We start from the raw sequence: 23,586 nt of genomic DNA, 5'->3' as shown, positions 1-23,586 counted from the left end.
TATGCTCCATCGTGGGTACCAATCCTCGTTTCGCCCTGGGACCTATACAAAATGTCCAACATGTGGTTCTGATAAACGGATATCTGGACCGAATTGATATCTTCCTAGTTAACAGAAACTTAGAAGATCTGTCCCTACGCTCATAGCGACGCTTTGAGAGGCAAGAAAAATGTGCTCAAAGCCTTAGCTGGAAGATTCTGAAAGGATAAGGAGATCATACCCGCAACCCCCACAGTGATCGATAGATATACGCAACTTCCGTCCAGTTTGCAAGATGCAGTTGACAGTTATGGGAATACCACTCTTGGCGTAGTTACTGGCTGCCTCCAGATGTCATCCGAGGACCACCAACAGGATCTTATCGACAAGCTCACCACAGCCATCTACTAACGAAAAAAACATTATCTTTCCTAGCATTACGTAGAAAAAGATGCCCAAAGATTAGAGAGGGAAGGCATGACTCTGTCTCTAAAATTAAACCAAAAGCAGACTTATGAATTCGAAGCATTGCTAAAATAACAATGGTTATCACAACTTTAAATCAAACATCACTGTCCATAAATTATAAGACTGATCCAAAGTCACGAGTGCAATGACCAATCCATTTCGACCCACCTTACCCAACTAATGAAAGACATTCTTCCACATCGCGGACTGAATGCAAATGTCCATTTGAGGGAAAAATAATGCAAACACTTTAAATATTACATTCTTTATTCCTATCTCGAATAAACACCAGTCTACATAAACATGTGTATAACAAAACGCGTGATATAAATAGAATATCTACAGAATTTCACGCAGTGCAAGGTGCGCATTGTGCTTTACAAAATTTTATGGCCGACTATTTGTAAACAAATATGCTTCGATATAAATGAGAGTATTACGAGTGCAATTCGTTGTAAATTTACATTCAAGCAAAAGCAACATTAAGTTAACCTGAATCTTAGAGCTGCCAATATCCTGAATCGTTCCCCGCATAGCTGTTTTGTTTTAAACAATTCCAATTGAGGATACCAGTTCTCGCATGTGTGGATAGGTTACAATCAGTTTACATAGGAAACTTTCGATACTATTATATTATTTTCTTCATTAAATCGGTTCCCTGTGGGGCTCGCTGGCCCTCTAAATAGATCAATAACATTCAATAAAATCTGAAACAGTACAAATAAAAAAACTAAAAAAGATCGAAACTAAACATTTTTGAAGAGCGTGAGGTAGGCATGAGTGCTCTGCACAAATTCACCGCATTAAGGGCAACTAATATAGCCTTACATCGAAATACCTTCATGTTTACATAGATAATTTTTATTAGTAAAGTTCAGGTTCCAATGTATAATGGAGTAGCTTTTGCTTTGCATTATAAACTGTTATAACTATCGTAAAATCGGTGAGAATAAAAAAATAGCTCTTGCTTCCTAAGCTGGCAGAACTCTCAGAAGTGTTTCATGATACATCCCAATTCCCTTCCATAATGATTTTCCCCCATTGGATATTTCTGTAGATTTGATGTTCTCCGGTGTTATACACACTTCATGATGTTTGCACAATAAATAAAACATGCCTCCTAATTACGCCCAACATACAACAAATCACCACGACACTTAACTCTACTTTAATGCCAAAATTTGTTGAAGAGATCCATAAACGAATCGTAAATCATGAAAGTAATCGCTACATCGAGACACACACGACTCAGCCTTGGCACGGTTCCTTTATAAAATGCGAAAGGTCCTTCGTTCTTCCAAATCTTTAATGCACAATCCATAGTGTTTTTGTATTTCGCTGCTTCAAGACCTTGCATACGTGTCTTCACGACATCAATTGGGGTATTTCCGAATACGGAGGCCGCGCCGGCGACGGCACCAAATGCTCCAACAACAACTTTAGGAACATTTTTATTCGGATCATCACCTTTGTAGAGGTCTTTCAATGATTCCATCACATAAAATCGAATTGCTTGATTTGATCCTTGCTTTAAAATTGTCGCGGTGACACCTTTGTAAATGCCAGAGAAACCTAAGAGCAAGAAAATGGAAGTTAATAGAGACCGAGTTCAAAAGAAAATGTAATAAAATAATTTACCTTCTTGTTTAACAATTGTCCGCACACCGTGGAAGAAACCTTTATATTGTGGATTGGCACTTCGTTGATCATTAATGAATTTTACCTTAATCGTTTCCATAGGAGTTACAGCGAAAATGGCTTCACAAACACCAGCACCCAGACCTGATAGCAATTTACCTGATGTACTTAATTGGCCCTTCGAGTCGGCCATCCTTCCTTTTAGTGTTTCGAATGCTCCAAATCTGAAAAATAATTTGAAAAGTTGAAAATTAATTCTCCACTGGATAAAATCAGTACTGTAATCCAAAGAAGTGTACAAGTAAATAATCTAAACTTATATGGCTGCCGTTCACCCCTCAGCGCTCCAACTCCCCCAGGACTTCTCGACACGCCGGCACTCCTCCTCTACTGTTCTGCGCCGCTTTGGGGTGACCCATTCCTCGACCATCTTGGGAGAGTGAGTTTTACTGCCCCCTCTTAATGTGTGCACTCCCATTTCCGCCTTTTAATTTTATCGTAGGAAGGCCTTTGCGGGAACCAAGTCCCTTGTTCGAAATTATATCAGTGCAGCGTACCCCGATGATGCGTTGCAGGCAAGTGCTGACGAAGGCTTGGAGCTTTTAGGTAACAGTGGGGTTTTAGTTAGTTTAGTTTGCTGGGGGGAGCTGCAGCTCTGAGGCCTTAGGCCTTTGTTAGGCCCATTGTACTATCCCCGTAAATCGCCTATTCAATGGCTTTCCCTCTACAGCGTTCACAGGATTTGGCGAATCTGAGAACATTCTCCAGAGTGGGCAGATTCTTCATTGAGAAAAACCTTAGCAAAGTGTCTTCGTCTAAGATTTGAGGAGGCTGGGCAGTTGCATATGAAGTGCAAAACCGTCTTCTCTTTCTCCTCACATTGGTTGCACATAGCCAAAACCACCACCCCGATCTTTTCCATATGGTAGCTTAAGGAGCAGTGTCCCGTTAAAATCCCTACTAGAGCTTCCATGTATCACTTCTTAAGGGACAACAAAAAAGCCGCTCCAGGCTCCAGGTTCTTTCGCAACAATTTTCAAAGTTCAATTTCTCCACTCGGCTGCGTGGAGCCTTACAATTTCTCCCTTCAAAGTAGACTTGACAGTGGATGGTCGGATGCCAAAAGCTGGCTCTGGCCCCATCATCATAGATCCAGACCCTTGTTGGGCCAGTTTATCAGCCTCCTTATTACCAGCGATGTTCGAATGCCCTATCATACAAAGCAGGAATGTTTCGTTCAGTTGGCCAAGTTTCAGCAGCACCTTATGACAACTCCAAACCAACTGGCTTGACATGTCGTTGCTGTAACAGATTTCATTTTTGTTGCCAGTGAAATGGCATATATCTCCGCGTAGAATATGGTCGTCATTTTTGCGAGGGGTCCGGCCAGTTCCATAATCGGATTACCCGAGAACACCCCTGTGTGCGATCCGTCTTTCGTGACCATTGGTAAAGATTAAATCTGTAATCTGAAAAGACTTATAGCCATTTATCGACCATTCTTCTCTTTTGGTGATTACGACAACTTTGTTGATACTCCCTTGGAATTGCATGTTTCTTCATCGCTTTCTGTGTACATCCCGCTCTGTAAAAATTAAATAACCCAACTTTGGGCTACACTCTTCAACCAGGTTCCGTTTCAGGTTTGAGGTTGCCTCAAGAGAATTAGTCTTTTCGCAAAATCGTCTCCACGATGATCGTTTAGCCGATCTTATGCCCTTCTTTGAAGCTGGCTTTGCCTCTTTATACCGATTCCAGCCAGCGGTTGAATCAGACTTCAGGGCACAATTGAGGAGCACCTTTGTCGTTCTCTTCTGTTTTGCCAAATCCGCGTTCCATGGTGGCCGGAGGTGGATACATACATATTACGAAATTAATGCACCTGTGATTCGAAAGTGTAATATCGTTTGATACTTTCCACTCTCTGACCAGGGCCGCAATGTCAGAGGATGCCACCGTGGTGCCGATGACCTCTCGCTTGACTACGTTAAGAAAGCGGGTTCATTGCCCGAATTGAGGATCTGCAGATCGGTTCCTACTAAGTGTTCTAATAGTCTCGATCCTCTTGCATTGATATTGGAACTTCCCCAGCATATGTGGTGGGTGTTGACATCACATCCAGCTATTACCCCCATACCTTTCCTTTTAGCATATTGGATAGCTCTGATGAATGTTCCACTGCAAACTTCTTCTGCGTCATAGCGGAAATATGCAGAGCATCATATAATCTCTTTATCTCCCTGTTGACTTTTTATGGTTAGTTTGACCGTTATGATGTCTCCATCACATAGGTCGTTAACCAAATTAGCCTGGGGGTTTTTTGAGACTACCATGCGGGAACGGGGTCAACCACTTCCAATGACATACAACAGGCCAACATGTTGGAACTTAAGGTACCTGACTGAACCTACCAACAACCAATGGTTCTTGTATGAGGTATATAAATGTATTGCAGGGGGGTTACTTTGAATGCGCTATTCCCATTTAGAAACAGATAGCACATTAACAGAGAATAGTCTCAAATTGCTTTTGGTGTCGAGATAACCGCATTTTTAGATTTTAGACAAGGTAACGAAAGCGGATCGCGACATCCAATCCAGTGTCACCGTAGGCAGAAACCACCCTTCCTAATATTCAAATTGATGCTCTATCCATCCATGCAGATAGAGAAAATGCGATCAGCCGTTAGACTGAGAACCTTAGTTTAGTTGCTGTTTATTTTTAGTACGACCCTACATTGAGCTCGTCCACGTCCTCCAGACAAGGCACCATGAAGAACGTCACCGATTACAAGAAGAAATAATATTGGTGAAAAGAGAAGAATCCAAAACGGAAACCAGACTATTATTTGTGACTGATAACCCAACGTGAATTAGTTATGAAGGTTAGCACAAGCCCCAATATAGGGGTTATGTTGGCAATTACTTCTATATGGTATCGATGTCGATCCTCGGCAACGTATATCAGCTCCTCTCAAGACTTCCCGAGGAGCTTGCACTCTTCTTTCACTTTTATGGGCCAAGTAGTTCTACGGCGACCGTACTGTTCACTATCCTGGGATAATGAAGTTTATTGCATGAAGTAACCCGTAATGAAACCGTTGCCCTTCCCCAATGTCTAATCTATCCACTAACACTTTCGTTTGTTACGAGTATCTCACCCGTACGCCAACCTAGCTCGTTGTTTGGCATTGTATCGGGCGAGAATATGTTCTGATAGGCAAGCCTGTAGTCCCTTTTCCTTTGCAGCTGAAGTTTTCTTTTGCCGAGCCTTCCCCTCCCGAGAGTTACAATCGTTTGTTTTCATCTTCATGTATTTTTGAACATCCTTAGGGTAGTAGTAAAATACCACAGGTTCCGCCACCACGACAAGCTGGTGTCTGAGGGGGGACTGTTCTATTAGTACACGTTTTAGGGCTTATTGAAGAAGAGGCTTCGGTTATGTAGGCCTAACACCACTTTAAATCAAAGAAAAAGTGAAAGACTCTTCTCTATGATATTCAGCAGTCAGACCGTAAGTTTCTGAATTTAAAAAATGTCGTACGAGCACTGATAACACATCAAGTTTAGGAGGCGTCGTTGAACTCACAACAACCGAAATGATTTAAAAAATTCATAAAATCGTGTAGAGGACTGCATATTGGAAGTAAGACATGGCCAAGACAACTGCAATGTTAACCGAGTGTTCGCGTAATATTTTACAGCTCTCTGCTAGGTAGGTGCCGGATTTTTTAACGCTCGGTCAGAAGTTAAAAAGAAAAACGTTTTTGATTGCAAATTTGGCACTCTACAAGCGAGATCCCGGGGAATTTTCACGTAGATTTATAACTGTGAATGACACTTGGGTTCACTATTACACACCGGAAACCAAACGACTCCAAAACAATGAACCAAGTGAACTAATGCGAAAGAAAATAAAAACATTTTTCTTCGGCAACTAAGGTTGTGCTGACGGTTTTTCGGTACACAAGGAATTATTTTCATTGATTAAACCATCACCCGTATTGCAGCGTTTAAAGGGTGAAGTGCAAAAAAAACGACCGCATCTGGCGGAGAAAACTCTGGTGGTTAGAACTCATGAAAATGTGAATAAAAAGATTATCACAGGCGATGAACCTTGAGTTTATGGTGGCAATCCAAATGTATAGAACAACAGTCCTCATAGTAGAAGTTTTCGTCTAGACCACGCCCTAAAAAGCCGTCCGATTTCGAGCAATATCATGTCAATACGGTCCGACGATACAGAGAAAAATGAAGGTGATGCGACGAGAGCACTCAAGGCTATTCCAAACAAGCCAGGAAACTAGAAGCCCAATGCTTCAGGTATAAAAGGATTTGTTTGTTTCGTGTGTGAATATATTTGAATGTAGAGCTATCCTATTTGTACATAGCCCGTAATGTACATGCATTTACGTTGTCAGACTACTCACCTTAGTGTGATATTGATACTTAGTACTTTGGGTTGTAGTAAATTTTCATAGAAAAGACAACTTTGAGCTACTGTTACTTTGTCAGCAATAGTATGATTTTGATCAATAACATGCTTCATGCTACAATGTATATTACTGCATTTTTATAACTCTAGGATAAACTTAATGGGGGTGGGTTCTAATCAATCTCCCGAAACCATAGTAATATAGTATTACGATTTTAATACAAACAATTCTCCATAATTCAGCAGGAGAAAGCCAAATCCACGGTGATAGAACTCCATGAACTAACGGCGAAAATTAAGAAGGAAATGACTGATAAAGGATACGCCTTAGGAGCATTCGTGGACATCGAGAGAGCGGAGAAAGATCCACATATTGGTCGGACAGAAGTCTATTGCGGCTCCTGCCTGTCTTTTGGGTTGCCTACAGGAAGGGGTTCTCTCTCCTCTATTATGACTCCTGGTTATGGACACCTTGCTATAGCTCATAGAGGACAGAAATATCTTCGCACAATCATTTGCGGGAGATCTAGCCATAATAATTATCGGCAGGTATGCGGGCGCATTATGTGACCGCTTAAATGCAACAATGCGTGTAATCCACAGCTGATGCCTCTGTAATGGACTCACGCTGAACGCTAGGAAAACTTGGACTAGTTATATTCACTAGGAACGTCAGGTGGGACAGCTACACGCTATCCACCTTAGCAGAGGTGAAAATCCAATTGGTACATACCGTCAAATATTTAGAAGTACATTTCGACTCCAAGTTAGGAGCAATACCCGAAATGCTGCAGATCGCTCCATTGCAGCAGGACTGCGAAAGTTAAGATGTGAGGACTTTCACCAAGTCGGATTCATTGAATGTATGCATGCATCGTCTGGTGGCCGAGACTGAACTTTGCCAACAGCAGGACGCTACTGACGCAGATTAAGAGCCCCGGTTGCTTAAGTATTACTGGAGCAATGAGTAGCATCTACGCCAACAGTGGCACTCAAAGTTATCCGAAATCTAACTCCCATTCATTTGGAGGTGAAATGGAAAGCAGCTAACGACGCATGCAGGCCTGATACTAGTGGCGCCTGCAAAGGCGATTAATCATACGATTATGCGTCCATCTGGGAATTTCTTGGCAAACATCAGGTCGTCCTGATGCCCGTCGATCATATGATTTCCAGATTTGTCTTTCAAAAAACATATTCTGTCGTAACCACAAAAGAGAAGAATGGCCGATAAATGGCCACGAGTCTTTGAGGATTACATACTCAATATTCGGGTTAGTCATGGAAAACGGATCGGGCGTAGGGGTGTTCTCGGGAAATGCGATTATGGAACTGACTCGACCTCTCCGAAAAATGACGACCATATTCCAGACGGAGATATATATATGAAATTTCATTGACAGCAGAAGAATATTTGCGACAAAAATTGAGGGGCGGTACCATTCGAATCTATTCCGACAGTCGGGTAGCATTATCAGAACTAAACAGCAACAATATATCGAGCCAGTTGACGTGGTGTTTTCATCAGGTGCTGCTGAAAATTGACCGACTAAACGGAAAATTCTTGACGTGGGTGCCAAGACACTGATGGTAATGAAGAAGCTGTCTCGCCAAGGTTCTGGATCAAAAGTGGTGGGGCCAGAACCAGCTTTTGACATCCGGCCATACATTGTCAAGTGCACTCTGAAGAGGGAAATTGAGAGAATTCACGTTGCCAAATGGAGAAATTTGAACTTCTGCCGGCAGGCGAAAATCTTTGTGAAGAAACCGGGACCCGCTAGAACGACATTTTTATAGAGCTAGTAGGGCTTTTAACTACCTTCATCCAGATCTAGCAGGAGGCGCGAGATCTTGGGTTGCACATTAATGAAGACCAGACCAAGTACATAGAAGTAACGTAGTAATGATATGTTTGCAAATAATGGTACAGGATCAAAAACATTACTTTTTTTGGATTGACTGGTCTTATCCACCATAAGATCTAGCAGCTACCGTATCCAACACGGAGCGTGTCCAGTATAGCCCAGATGAAAGTATCCATACGATCCTACAGCAGGCTTTCCGTGCTCAGCACGGACCGTATCAAACACGACATCGTAGAAGCCAAGACCAATTATCTTCCAGCTTGAATTTTATGCTAGAAGAAAATTATTGCGCATATTCCCTGTTCCGCGTTCCCAGTGGGACTTTATGCAAGTATTTTGTTTTTGCGTCAATGATTTCAGCAATACAAACCAATGAATGACGACGCGTGTTTGCCTAGCTGCTGTGAGTTTATCGCTTACACAGCGTTGAGTGTGATGATAGTGAAACTGAAATACAGGATGACTGTGTGGATGCCCTACACTCCACGAAGGAGTGAATACAAAACACTAAACCAATGAAAAATGAATATAATTCTTTCTGCATGATATTGTAATGATTTGTTCATTTACTCAAGCTGATAAATTCACAGCTGAAAAAGTAACGAATTTGGCACAACAGTGCTATCTTCGCGAAATTACAGATCAAATAGGAGTTCACATTGCACTCTACACATGGCACCATTTTATATTATGCTTGGATTTTGAGATGTGCAATTTTATATTGATTGCCCACCGAATGAAAAATTTCTAGAAGAACTCATGCGCATCATCATCATCAACGGCGCAACAACCGATATCCGGTCTGGGCCTGCCTTAATAAGGAACTGCAGACATCCCGGTTTTCCGCAGAGATCCACCAATTCGATATCTCTGAAAGCTGTATGGCGTCCTGACCTACGCCATCGGTCCATCTTAGGCAGAGTCTGCCTCGTCTTTTTTCTACCATAGATATAGCTCTTATAGACTTTCCGGGCTAAATCATCCTCATCCATACGGATTAAGCGAACCGCCCACCGTAACCTATTGAGCCGAATTTTGTCCACAATCTGACAATTGCCCATCCTCATGTAGGGGGCCAAAAATTCTTCGGAGGATTCTTCTCTCGAACGCGGCCAAGAGTTCACAATTCTTCTTGCTAAAAACCCAACTCTCCGAGGAATACATGAGGACTAGCAAGATCATTGTCTTGTACAGTAAGAGCTTTGACCCTATGGTGAGACGGATCTGTTGGCTGACAACAACCGTGTGCGGATTTCATCGACGTAGCTGTTATCGGTTGTGATTTTCGACCCTAGATAGGAGAAATTTTCAACGGTCACAAAGTTGTAGTCTCCTATCCTTATTCTTCCCGTTTGACCAGTGCGGTTTGATGTTGTTGGTTGGTTGGTTTTTGGTGCTGACGTTGCCACCATATATTTTGTCTTGCCTTCATTGATGTGCAGCCCAAGATCTCGCGCCGCCTGGTCGGTCTGAATGAAGGCAGTTTGTACGTATCGGGTTGTTCTTCTCATGATATCGATATCGTCAGCATAGGCAAGTAGTTGGGTGGACTTAAAGAGGATCGTACCTCTTGCATTTACCTCAGCATCACGGATCACTTTCTCGAGGGCCAGGTTGAAGAAGACGCATGGTAGGGCATCTCCTTGTTGATGTCGAATGGTCTTGAGCGTGATCCTGCTGCTTTTATCTGGCCTCGCACATTGGTCAGGGTCAGTCTAGTCAGTCTTATTAATTTCGTCGGGATAGCGAATTCTCTCATGACCGTGTACAGTATTACCCTGGCTATGCTATCATAGGCGGCTTTAAAGTCGATGAATAGATGGTGTAACTGGTGTCCATATTCCAACAGTTTTTCCATCGCCGCAGAGAGAAAATCTGAAATGTTGCTGACTTGCTTGGAGTGAAGCTTCTTTGGTATGGGCCAATGATGTTCTGGGCGTATGGGGCTATCCGGCCTAACAAGATAGCGGGGAATATCTTATAGATGGTACTCAGCAACGTGATACCTCTATAATTGCTGCACTGTGTGATATCTCATGCGCATGCTTCCAATGAAATGGCTTTTCAATTTTTCTACCGGGTCATCTTCCAGAATGGGGAAAATTATTCTTTGCAAGTATTCTAATCTATGTTGTGTTGTGTCAGTGCCAATACTGACATAGTAAATGCATGGAACAGTTCTTGTGTGTCTGATACCCTCAGAGCTGGACGCGAACTGCTGGATCGTATGAACAGAGCTTCAGATTGCAAATGTGGGGGGTTGGCTGATGAGCAACAAATACGAAGAAAGAGAACACTTTGAAATGGATAAGGATTATTAAACGCCTCTGGATTTGCTTGAAGGGACATTTCTCAAAACTATGCTAAAATCTCTAAAATTCGTTGCCATCGAGAATCTTCGAAGTTATACAAAATAATGGAGAAAGGGTTCCTTATTCTGTCCAAATCTTTACAACAACAATTCCACTGTTATTTTCTTCAGAAAAAGCAGCAAGAAATGAAAGAACTAGATTATGACTATTCACTGTCGAATGATGCAGTGAATGGATATAAATGTTTCTTTTTCTGGAAAAGCGAGTTTTGCGTCGTAAGCAAAATAAATTAGATAAACTAATGTCAGAGTTGTTTCATCTAGTTTTATCGGTCAACTTCAAGCAGAGAACTCATTTCTTCTTACTCTCAAACGAGAATTCAAGTAAATTGGAATAATATTAGTTCTAGACTAGAATTTAAACATGATAGAAGCTTTTACTCTTAAGTGGAATTGTTAATGCTAGTTCCTCGAATAAGTACTGAATTCCCCTAATCTTTTTTTCTCTATTCATAAAATTGCTCTACTGGAACTCGCCACCAATAAACCCATGATGGTAATATCTATCTTGGGAGTGGGAAGTGTTGTGTATCATACTCAAGGCAAATGTTAATATTTAGTCAATGTATACGTTCTCTAAAACCAGTAGAGCTGCTTGTGATACAGCAGGTTAGTAAGTGAACATTTGTTCACTGACAATTTCGCGCCTGATTGTGTGATTTATTTTTACTACTTATCACTGATCGCATTAGCTTAATTTCTTATCTAAGTTTTGCAAAAATATTGGCTTAAGTATAGACATTTTGCCATTAATGCTACATTATCAATATTGTGTACAAAGTCACAGCCATATCAGCAAAATGTGCGTGTCGTGTGACATGATTATGTGATCATTACCCTTCTCATCAATTACGTAAAAGTAATGATAATGATAACCGGTTAATTCGAACTTACCTCACAGCTGACTTTGGTATACTGCCATATAATAGTACGCTCAAACCTCGATATAGACCGAAAAATCCATTTGATTTCACAGTCTTTTTTACACAGTCTGCAATTCCTGTGTATTTCTTAGCTCCACCTATGCCGAAGAGAATTGATTAAATTGGATACCTTTGAAGATTTCTGCGGCTACATACCTTTCTCATCCAGTTGTAGTTGTGTCTTAACATATTCGGTGGGGAATGTTATGCAAATTTCAATGCCTCCAGTTATGCCACCAGCTACGATTCCCTTCAAGCCCTTCGTTTGTCCAGCTGGCGCAGCAGCACCAACGTTCGTCATCCATGGCCGTTTGAAGAATGGACTATTATTTATTACGTTGCTGGTAATTATCCGTCTGGTTGTGTTGTTATTGTCCATTGTGTTGTGGAATGATTAAATTTTCTGAAATTATAATAGAACGAGGGGTAAGTTCAATTTAAATGATGTTCTAGATTCCACTTGGAATATAATGGATAATACTCTCACTCGTCAGAAACGTATGTAACGCCATGAAAATCTTATTTTGAAATGTGACAACAGTAAAATAGTATTTCCTTCAAATTTTCCCAAGAGGTTCTCTTTACTTAGCTTGAGAGAGCGCCAGAACACTATTTCCATGTACTTCTGGTGGGTTTCTTTCGACTGTTCTAGTGAAGGCGGTACAAGAGAGAGTAGAGAAACAGTAGAACTTCTGGATACATTATCATAACAGATCCCTATCCCAACATTCTTGGTTTTACAGGTTTCGCTCGGTTAACTTTCCTTTACCCAAAAGTAAAAATGCTGATTAACTTAACATATAGCTATGGAATTACGAGTTAAATTGTACAGATTTTAAAAAGGATTACCAAGCAGCGCTGCGATTGGGTACACGATCGAGCATAAACCCTTTGCAATTCTCTCTGTAAATTACATTAATATTTCCGCTACCGCTATTGGGTGTCTTATTATTGCAATAGCAAAGGAGGGTAAGGACAAGCTTTCCGTGCTCTAAAACAGAAAAGCAACTACACAGGGTTCGGCGAGATGATTCCAAAGTTTGTTTGTAGAAAAACAACAGGATCAAGCGGCGAATTTAAATTAATTAAAAATTTGAATTTTTTTTCTGGATCTCGGGATGTGCGGTCCTTTTGTCGAAGGTTTCACTATGGGAACTCAAGAAAGTGTCTCGTTATCACATCAATATTTTTCGCACATCACAAAATAAAATGTTCAAGAGTGAAGTTAAGGACTGCTCCCACGCAATGTCCATCAGTAGCAGAAAGGGAGTAAGTAGAGAATTAGATATAGGAATCAAATGAGTCCCTTAATCCGCATTAAAATAATATCTGGTAAGGGATGTCGCACTGCATCCTAGAAGAACCATTGTGCCCCTTTACTGGTTATAGAATACCTATTAACTACAGTATGCCGTTGAAGCATATAACTGACAGGAACTTTATTATGTCCCCTACTATGCTGTGTAATTCAACCTGACATCTGGTATTAACATAAGTATTCTCCCAGAGACTTCAATGTACTTTTCACCAGTGCCGGACCTTGTTGATCATTGTCTTGTACAGTAAGAGCTTTGATCATATGGTGAGACTTTTCGATTGGAAGTTTTTATAAGCTGAAATAGGCTCTGTTGGCTGTCAACAACCGTGTGCGGATTTCATCGTCGTAGCTGTTATCGGTTGTGATTTTCGACCCTAGATAGGAGAAATTACCAACGGTCTCAAAGTTGTATTCTCCTATTTTTATTCTTCCCGTTCGACCAGTGCGGTTCGATGTTGTTGATTGGTTGGTTTTCGGTGCTGACGTTGCCACCATATACTTTGTCTTGCCTTCATTGATGTGCAGTCCAAGATCTCGCGCCGCCTGCTCGATCTGGATGAAGGCAGTTTGTACGTCTCGGGTCGTTCTTCTCATGATGGCGATATCGTCAGCATAGGCCAGTAGTTGGGTGGGCTTAAAAAGATGACAAAATATCTGCGGAAAAGCAACAGGATCAAATGGCAATGACTTCAGTAAATTTAACTGGATTTCTTTTTTGGATCTTGGGGTATGCGGTTTGTCAAAGGGGGACGCTTCATAAAAGTGCCTCGGAGCAACAAATATAGTTAAATGATTGATATTTGACTTCAAATCAATCAATAAACGAGCCTCTCAATCCGCATAATATTTATATTTTCTAAGGGAAGTCGTACTGCATCCTAGAAGAATGATTATGCTCCTTTACTAGTTATAGAATACCTATTAACTATAGTATGTCGTCCAAGCCTATGCTCGACAGCAACTTTATTATGTTCTCTACTTCCAAATGTTTCAACCTAGCATCTGGTATTATGTATTCTCCCACATGCTTCGACCTACTTTGCACAAGCGCGGGAAGCTATTCCAGAGGTTTGGAGATTTTGTCATTCTCTTCACAGAATCTGCAGACAGTATCGCTGCAGTAACCAGTGAGTATTCCCACTATGATCCGCAGGCTCTTCTTGGCGCGGGATAAACAATTTTTCAAGTGCTTTGCTGCGTACACCTCATGACTGTTCCATTTCTGATTTTAGGATCGGGGCCACGAACTCATTTTCGATTCCACGGAAGGACTCTGGTCCCAGTAGCGACGTGCCTGCTCCTGCTGTTACCTCATTGCTTTCTAACCCAATGTAGCCCGAAAACCCAGAATATCCCGACTTATTAAGCCCCCATAATAGTTTAGAGTTTACCTGATTGCAATGTGTTAGAATGACAAAGTTCTACCCCCTATAATTCCTATTCTAGTTGCTCCAACGTGTTTCAAACTTCTTATCGAAGCGAAATCTCGTTGTCATGCTATCCCTTGGTATCAGCGGTTCGGGATGCTGCCTAGAAAGAATATCAATCTTTCTTCGATTTAGGCAGCTCCCCCATCGCTAATACTCGCAGACATCTTCGAATCCGCGATCTTCAAATCGTCTTCCTTCTCTGCATCTGTTTGTCCACATGACGAAGAGTCAATCCCAGAAGCACTTTTAGGGATGCATTTTGGCATGTCCTAATATACTCGCAAGCCAGTCTTTGAAGTTTGTGAACTCCCTAGCTGTTGTGCGGAGTTCAGTTTTTCTTCTTTTTCTGTTCACAAGCGAGGTCGGCTGGTCGTGACCGGTTGCGCTATTGTGTTGCGAGATTTTTAAATTACCATCCAGCGTATCGAGCCCCCGTTGTTCTGGCCGGACTTTTGGTCGTTTCTCATTGACTTCAATGAGACCAATCTTAGTAAGCCAATTCTCGTTAGCCCGAATTACGTAACTATACCATCGAAGACGCCTCTCATGTAATTTTTCCACTATCGGTCCAACTACATACCGAACACGTATATCCTCATTTCGGAAGTAATCAAGGCGTGTTACACTACTCACCCAACGTAACAGTTTTCACAGTTTTTTATAGCCGGCCAACATTCAGAACTATAGAGGGCGACAGGTCCGACGATACTGCACAATTTTAGATTTGAGATATTCGTTGATACAACAATCGCAAACGGAACGTCACTGCATCCAGGTTGCGCTAATGTGTGAAACAAATTCATAACGTTCTCCATTGGCTGATAACATTGGCTCGAGGTATTTAAATCGTTCAGTTCTAGGCAGGTAACTGCCACTGTCAGCATAGTGATATAGGCAAGTCAATTGAGGGACCTCGGCGCAAAACCGGGGTGTCTGGAGTTCCTTACTAAGGCAGGCCTCGACCCGATATCGGTTGTCGCACTGTTGATGATGTACCGGGAAGTCATAAAAGCATCAAAGCTTTTCGACATATGTTTTAACGTGTATCTTTCAGAATAGTTTTTGGTCTAATGTAATTCCCAAATACTTCCCCTCTGTTACTCGTTTCATTTCCATGCCATGTAATCTAATGGCTCTCAGGTGGTCAAACTTGCGCTTGCTAGTGAATGGTACTATGATATATTGGCTTTCGCTGGATTAATGCGCAGCCTCACCTTCTTGCACTAGATACTAGTGATTAGTAGTCCAGCTTGGATTCTGTCACATAGAGTGTCTTAATATTTACCTCTACAGATTAAAACAATGTCAAGAGCGTAACCCTGGACCTGTATTTCAGTGCTTGCTAGCTCTCATCGGAATTCGTCAACTACCATTTTCCACATTAACGGTGATAGTACCCTGCCCTGCGGACAATGCTGAGTAGTGTTTATAGCAATATAGTTCATATTTGTCGGCACTTATATTTGCCGACTCTTTTACTCTTCCATTCAGAAGACCACGGTGGTCTAAGCCTCTCTGAAGTAGTGTTGGAAAAATGCCATCTACTCCAGGTGATTTTATTTTAGCTTCCGAGCATACCCCTTTTATTAGTTTTCAATTTTCTTTTTTCATCTTCTATTTGCTCCTGGGGTGTCAGGTAGTGTTGCATTGCTGTCTTCCGGCATAGGATAGGATCCTGGGAAATGAGTTCTGAAAAGTAGATATACCCTGCCCTCCTTATTCTCGGTAAATCTCCCATCTTTTTAGCAGACAGAAGATATTGCCCTGTCTTTGAGTATAGTTTTGTATAGTCTGGATGCTTCTCGAACTTATTCAGTCCCTTCACAAAATTTCCTGAAGTTGTTTTGCTTCCTTGATCACGTTACTATATGTTACCAGTGGACTTTTTTACCGCAGCCAGCCCCCGGTTTGTTTTGTCCGGTTGAAGAATTTTCGGACCTACCTCTAATCTTTATTAAAATGAAACTCTTTATTATTATCCCAAGGAGGAGAAAGTGGGCATCATTTAACGAATTCTATGCCGGATCGGGCAATATATGTATTTACCGGCTTACTTCGCTGGACAGCATTTCAATTGGAGATTCCAGGGCTAAAATTGGCATAATAGGTGGACTAGGAACTGGAACGCTAGTTTGGTTAGTACTGCCATAATACCATGGAGAAAAATGATAGTGAAAAAAAAAAAACGAAAACGAACTGGCACGGAGCTTTCCAATGGAATCAAGATTCTCGTCCCCATGTTGTCTAACTTGATGGTCGGGTATGTCGACAGGAAGGATACCAGTGCTCATAAAATCAATACACCTAGCGGCGGACAAGGTGAAAAGGTTGGATTTCGAAACAATTACTCTATTTAAAGGCTCACGTGGAGTGCAATGATCACGACAAAATTCAATAACAAATCAAAGCTTCTTATATTGGTATTGTCTACAGAAAAAAAAACAAAATCAACAATAATATATAAATACATCCTCTGTGGCTATGCGAAATCAAAACATGTTACGCAGTCATCCGAATACCAGTCGGCCATGCGAAACAGAGAATGCGAGAGGGTCGAGTCCCGAAATGGGCGTTTAAGGGCACAGTACAAAGAGCTAGCTAGGATAGGTTACTGGCCAAGACTACAATAACACAGTGTCGCAAAGAGACAAAGAGTGCTCCTCAGAGTTCAATTATCTTATCTCGCTGAACCCCGGGATGACAAACCTGCATTGCTGAAATTTTTACTAAGTTCGCACATTCCACGAAAGCAAATTGTCGTAGTGCAAAGATCATTTTTATTCCGAGGTATGGCAGGTTGCTAGCCCACAGATTTCTCTCTTCCAACCGCCTTTTACGGCAAACAGGAAATACTTAATGAGTGAATTCTAAGCCTTCCAGCTTACAGGGAAGTCACCACCTTAGCCCGCCACCGGCTTTTCGTCTTAAAACAACAACAAATGCTATTAGTCCGAGCACATAACTCTTCCTTCTTCCTCTCTGAAACGCATTTGGGATCATGTATGGTGGAGCGTGGAACTCTTGTATCCAGAAAAGTCGGGGGAATTTTTCAGTGACGGAATAACAAAATTTGTTACACATTGAGAGAAGTGAATAAGCCTTAAAACGGTGATTATGTAGAAAAATGAATATACGATTTTGTTACTTAAGGATTGTATCTTTGTGTCCTTTTTACTCAATTTTACAATTTGCTTTGCAAGTTTGCATGCCTTACTTTTCAGAATACCTTCGTAGTAGCAATCAATTTGTTGCACATCGAATGCGAAAAAGAGCTAAAATGAATCAGCCTCAGAATGCTGAGAAATAGTTTTAGCAAATATTTATATCCATTCATTGCAAAAGAGATTGAATCAAAATTAACTCATATTTTCCATGCAGCTGATAACGATATCTATCAGCGAAGAACGAGTTTATGGTTTTTGTTTCATTGAAAGTAATTTGTTGTAAACAGATAACGATATAACAGCTGTTGTTGCTTCAAAGATTTATGCTGTTATCAACAACAAACAAAAATTGACGCATGACTATCACAAGTAAGGCGACTACTGGCAAATCAACGTACATTATCTTTCCCGTGAACAATGGTAAATTTACCCGGTAGATTAACTTTGATTAAATGATTTTTGGGACCGTCTATCTATGTATATGCATGTGGTGTATACATCATTGATTTTTAAATTTCGATCCCATAACTGAAATTGTTGATTACTTAGCCTGACATGTATCTGGAGAATGTTCACTTACGCAATAGTACTGTGATTCAGAAGAGACAGAGGAACATTAAGGTGTAGGATGATTGCTTGAAATGAATTTGTTTACGCCTAAAGGTCATAAGAGGTTCCAAATAGGAAGGGAGAGCCATTACAGTCTGAATGGTCATGTAAAACCTTAGTGGCTTAGGGACTAAGGATGAAGATTTGTGGGCTAACAACCGGCAATTCGGCAAATTGGGCATGCTTCAGAAACGGCTACTAAGCCTAGGAATGGGACTATGACGTTTTATTATGGTCAACGGTTTATGATTGCCTTTTGGAATGTACGAAATCTTCTCGACGACACGGTATGTGGCAATCCAGAATGCTTACTTGCTCCAACTTCAGTAAGAATTTCAGCGATACAGGCTGAATATATTGGGTTAAGTGAGATAAGATGGTGGGACTGTGGAGAGCACTCCCCTCGTTCTTGTGTCATTTTGCTGCCTTATCCTTACATGTCTGCTGGAGGTAAGCGTGAATCCGGTGTTGCATTAATACTTGCCACAATTACTAAACTGCTAGAATCGGTGTCAGGCAGAATACTAACTGCGAGATTCCGCTTCAGGATAAGGAACATCTCAATACGGCAGTGTTACGCACCTACGGAGATTTTCAATGCAGAAGAAAAGGAGGCTTTCTATAAGCATCTTAACGCAACCAGGAGAGGTTTGCTAAAGGTTACTTTGAGATTGTGAAAGGGGATCTGAATGCCAAACTGGGCTCTGATAATTATTGAACATGTGAAATGCGGAAACACGGTCTTGGGGACTATAGTAACAATTGTGGGAGATTTGCGGCTTTCTGCAGCTTCCACCGCCTCACCATTGGAGGCACATTGTTTGAGCACAGTCTGTAGGTCAGTAGGGTTTCAACTCACTGACAAAGTACGTCTAATCAGATTGACCACATCGCGATCAACAGTAGATTTAGGAGTTATTTTCTAGATATGTGAAATAAAAGAGGCGCTGGTATCGGCCTCTATTGAAAAATGACTTGATGGTCAATCGCCATTGCTTGCATATCGCGCCCGCATCTTCTCGCAGAGCTGGACAGCTACGCACCCTTACTTGAACAAGTTTCGCTTACGGGAACTAGCTGTCGTTCCATAGTGGGGAAATTAGATATCTTGCTGATTGAACGGAAGAGACTTTGAATAGCTCGCTGGAGAATATTGATGAACACTGGTGCGCCATGTTTTTCTCTCTGATACAAATGGGGACACATTTCAAAGTGGCGCTATTAGGTGTGGCTTACGGCCGTGATGTGGAAAAGGACTGAGGAGCATAGGAAACTGAAGGCTTTTATTGCCGCTGCAAGTGGGGACGAAAGTGATGTGCTTGAGCTCCGGCACCTTGGAAAATCTCGGGAAGTGGAGCGTAGCGTGCACCGTGACAAAAGAGAATTAATTACTACGTTAGTCAGAGAAGCAGCAGATGCTGCAAATAATTATGGTTTCGCTACTGTATACCGCAATGCAAAGGAATTTGCAGGTGGTCGCAAGTCGTATGCTGTGGTTGTGAGGGACGTTGACGGTAGACTCCTCATTCATGACGGCGGGCAACTTTAGAGATGGAGTGAACATTTTACCGCAGTTCTTAACAGTACAACATCTGCTGAAGTTTCACCTCTTGTGGACTGGCTAGTCACCGTAGCATGCGAATACGGCGAAGGGGAATTATCTTGGCCATCAATGCCCTCAAGCGCGGCAATGCCGCGATCTCCCCGCAGAACAGTTCATCGCAGCTCTAGCTGTCTCCGTGGAGTTGCTTCTTCCACTGATCTATAAATCCTGGGGATCTGAGATTTTGCCCCGTGAGCGTAAAAAGGGGATGATCGCTAAGATTCCGAAGAAGGAAACTTGTCTTGGGTACAACAATTGGAGCGGTATTTTCGTGCTTCCTACGGTCGTAAAGTCAATAGCTAAAATTATCCTAGAACGCAATAAGGAACATCTTGAAAGCTTGATCGACCACCTATATTGACAGCATTAAGACCCTTCGACCATTTTGGAGCAGTGTGCAGAGTATAGATCTCCGCATCACTTGCTCTCTATCGATTTCGAGACAGCTTTCGACAACGTGAAAGTGATTCCATAGAAGCTAATAGCTACTTTTAGCGCGACAAAATGTCACCTGCTGCAACAACGTAAATTTTCTAAGGAATTTGAAGTTCAAAGCAAAGTCCTGCATAGTTGCACTCTGTCGCCGATGCTATTCCTTCTTGTTAGCGATGGGGGCTTCCATGGTGCCTTGTCCGGAGGATGTGGAGTATGATGTTTTTTCTCAAACAGCGCGACTACTTTGATGGCATCTGTCTGATCTCTTATCGTGGCATGAACCCTGGTCAAATCTCTCTAGATTTGGAATGAGAGGCAAGTAGATTCGGACTCAAGATAAACACCAACAAAACCAAGGTTATCAGTCTGACTAGTTATTTCACTCTTCCTATCTGCATCAATAGACAGAATATCGAGCGTATAAATCAATTTGTTTAACTTGGTAGCGTCGTTTCAGTGCAGACAGTGGAACAGAGTTTGATGTCGCCCAGTGTATAAACAGCGCTAGATCCACTTCCGCTGTTTTGTTTAAATTTTGGAAATGCAAATACCTCAAGAACAACTTTGAGGTTAGTTTGAATTAGGAGGTAGTTTGCTAGCCGAAGTCTCAAAATGAAAGATTGACTTGGAAGATATTTTTGCTTTTCATTGGCTAAAAAATATTTGGTAATATATACAAATACGTATTTTGGGGACCAACTGTCCCCTTCTTCTTAGAAAATAAAAAACTAGGGGACAGTTGATCCCCGAAATACGTATTTGTATATATTACCAAATAATTTTTAGCCAATAAAAAGGAAAAATATCTTCCAAGGCAGTCTTTCAACTTTGAGGTTGTTCCGAACAAATGTTCGCTGGGGGGCAGCATATGGAAATTGACCACCACTGCTCAAAGGCTACAAACCTTCGTTAACAACTGTCTCCGCCATCTCGTTGGTATAATCTAGTCTGAGAAAGTCTCGAACGATGAGCTGAGTCAACTTACGGACCGGTTGCCAGCAAATGTGTTGATTAGACTGTGAAAGTGGCAGTGCACAGATCACATTTTAGGAAAGGGCTATGAATGCATTGCTGACTATACATATCTACAATGGAATTCACTTTCCCAGAGCGGCCGACGAGTGGGTCGTTCTGGAATTACATGGCGCAGAACAGTAGACGAGGATTGTAGGTTTTGCGGGAAGACATGGTGAGAGCTAAAGTGCATTTCGTCGTTTAGGAGATATTGGCCACAAAATAAATAAAAGTTGAATACAACAAAATTACATAATACCCCTATTTTCTACTTCTCCTTACAGCAGATACACATATAATCGTACTTTTATTGTACCTTTTATTATACGTTTCTGGTTTTTATAATAAAGAGCAGATGAGTCCCTTGCACACGGCTTTCTGAAAACAAATTTTGGCTGACTTCACGTATGTTTAAAGATCACCCAAAGCCTTTGCCCGAGAGAAACTTAAACTAGAAGAGGGCTAATGGAAACACACAGCGCATCCATCTCCATTTGAAAATGGCTACTAGCAAGTAGTCTGTTCAGTGAAATGCCTATAGAACTTTGATCGAAACGATCGAACTCTACACTTCATAGTAGAAAAAATATTCCAATTCTCCTAATTATTAATAGACTTTCTCTTTTTGTATTTAATTAAAACAAACACGAAAATAGCTTATCTAAAGAAAGTCCAAACGATAGAATATTCCCACGACCATATTTCTCACCTTTACTGCTGCAGAAGCTGCGCTATGAGAATCCCAAATAATTTATTCTCTACATTCTTTCTATAAATGACAGATACTATTATCTTTTTTGAGCCATCATAAAATTTCCTATGATCGTTTACATAACACCTGATTTACATAAGAATCTTTGTTAGCGAAGAAAATATTTGAAAACCTTGAAAATAGCACGTGAGCTAGGCTAAATCGGAACATTTTTCTGAGTGTTTAGTATGCAAACTTGCAGAATGAGGACTGAAAATAAAAGTAATGCCGAAAAAATATTCTTTTCGCTGCCGTTTTGTCTTTTCGTGGGCGAAGTCCACATTGGAAAAAGTGCTTATCTTTGCTCACAAAATAATACTTTGCAATGTGTGATAAATGGTGATGAGAAAAAAAACATGATTGGCAGCCATCAACCTTTGACAATGAAAAAATACAATTGTGTATAGTAATCCCTAAAATAGATTAGCAGAGACATGTATTAGCGGATTTACATATTATACGAGTATTACTTAGAACATGCTCCAAACAAAACTACGATAAATTCAGCTGAATAAATAACAGATAATATATGTATTACTCTAATGAGCTCAAAATTTAACTTTAAATTGCGTAGTGTGGATTTTGACTCAATATTTCAACTCCACAAATAAAGTTGAATTAGAGGAGAATAAAATCATGAATGTATTATAGTACAAAGACTTGCACATAACTATTAACCTGAAATTCTCAAACCTAACATCATTATCATAGGAGATAATGACCCCATGGGTATGCACTATCGTCGCTAATTTTTGGTCCATGGGCAGCTAGAACATTTATTGTAGCATCAGCTGCAACATTATAAGGCCGTACCTTTCCAAACCCTTGCGATGATAGAACTTTAACACCGTCAAAGGATGAAAGGGCTAGTCACCGTAACATGCGGATACGGATCGTTCCTCAAAGCAGAAACAAAATGATTTCGGCCATCAACGCACTTAAATGCTCTAAAGCCGCTGGGCTTGACGATCTCCTCGCAGAGTTATTTATCGGTGCATCCGCAATCACTGCAGATCTGCTACTTCCAATCGTATGGAAATCTTGGGAGACCTTTCCCAGAGAGTGGAAGATGATCGTTAAGATTCCAAAGGGGGCATCCCATTCCCAGTTTGATAATTGGAGGGGTATCTGCGTGATCCCTGCTATTGCAGGATAATAGCTAAAATAATTCTGGAACGCATTAAAGAACATCTCGAAAGCTTGATCGACAAAGAACAGGAGAGTTTCCGCTCCGGACCCTTCTGCATTGACCACATCAACACCCTACGGATTATTTTGGAACAGTACGCGGAGTTTAGATCTTCGTTGCACTTACCCTCTATCGATTTCTAGAAAGCTTTCGATAGTAGCATAGTATATCTGGAGTGCTCTACGCATGAGAGGTATTCCGGAGAAACTAATCACTATGATCAGAACGACATACGACGGCGCAGAATGTCACGTGCTGCACCGAGGTAAAATCTCAGAGAATTTTGAGGTCCAAAGTGGATACATCTTGTCGCCGCGGATACATCTTGTCACTGATATTATTTTTCTTGTTATCAATGGCGTCTTTCCTCAAACACCGAAACTATGCTGATGACA

General features: G+C 41.3%; 1 protein-coding gene across 3 annotated transcripts in view; it reads right to left on the bottom strand.

The window, feature by feature from the left end:
- Nucleotides 1–696: 696 nt before the first annotated feature.
- LOC119659274 (putative tricarboxylate transport protein, mitochondrial) overlaps nt 697–23,586 on the bottom strand; it is a 44,402-nt gene continuing 21,512 nt past the window's right edge. For all 3 annotated transcript variants that reach the window (XM_038067281.1, XM_038067282.1, XM_038067279.1), the window contains exons 2-5: nt 11,835–12,081; nt 11,650–11,776; nt 2,086–2,309; nt 697–2,019 (exon numbers count right to left, since the gene is read on the bottom strand). In XM_038067281.1, the coding sequence (XP_037923209.1) occupies nt 1,616–2,019; nt 2,086–2,309; nt 11,650–11,776; nt 11,835–12,057 (978 nt within the window). In that variant the 5' untranslated portion in view covers nt 12,058–12,081 and the 3' untranslated portion in view covers nt 697–1,615. The remainder of the gene's footprint in view (nt 2,020–2,085; nt 2,310–11,649; nt 11,777–11,834; nt 12,082–23,586) is intronic.

The sequence above is a fragment of the Hermetia illucens genome, chromosome 6 (genome assembly GCF_905115235.1).
Source record: "Hermetia illucens chromosome 6, iHerIll2.2.curated.20191125, whole genome shotgun sequence".
NCBI classification, from domain to species: domain Eukaryota; kingdom Metazoa; phylum Arthropoda; class Insecta; order Diptera; family Stratiomyidae; genus Hermetia; species Hermetia illucens.
This window is presented reverse-complemented; position numbering and strand designations above follow the sequence as displayed.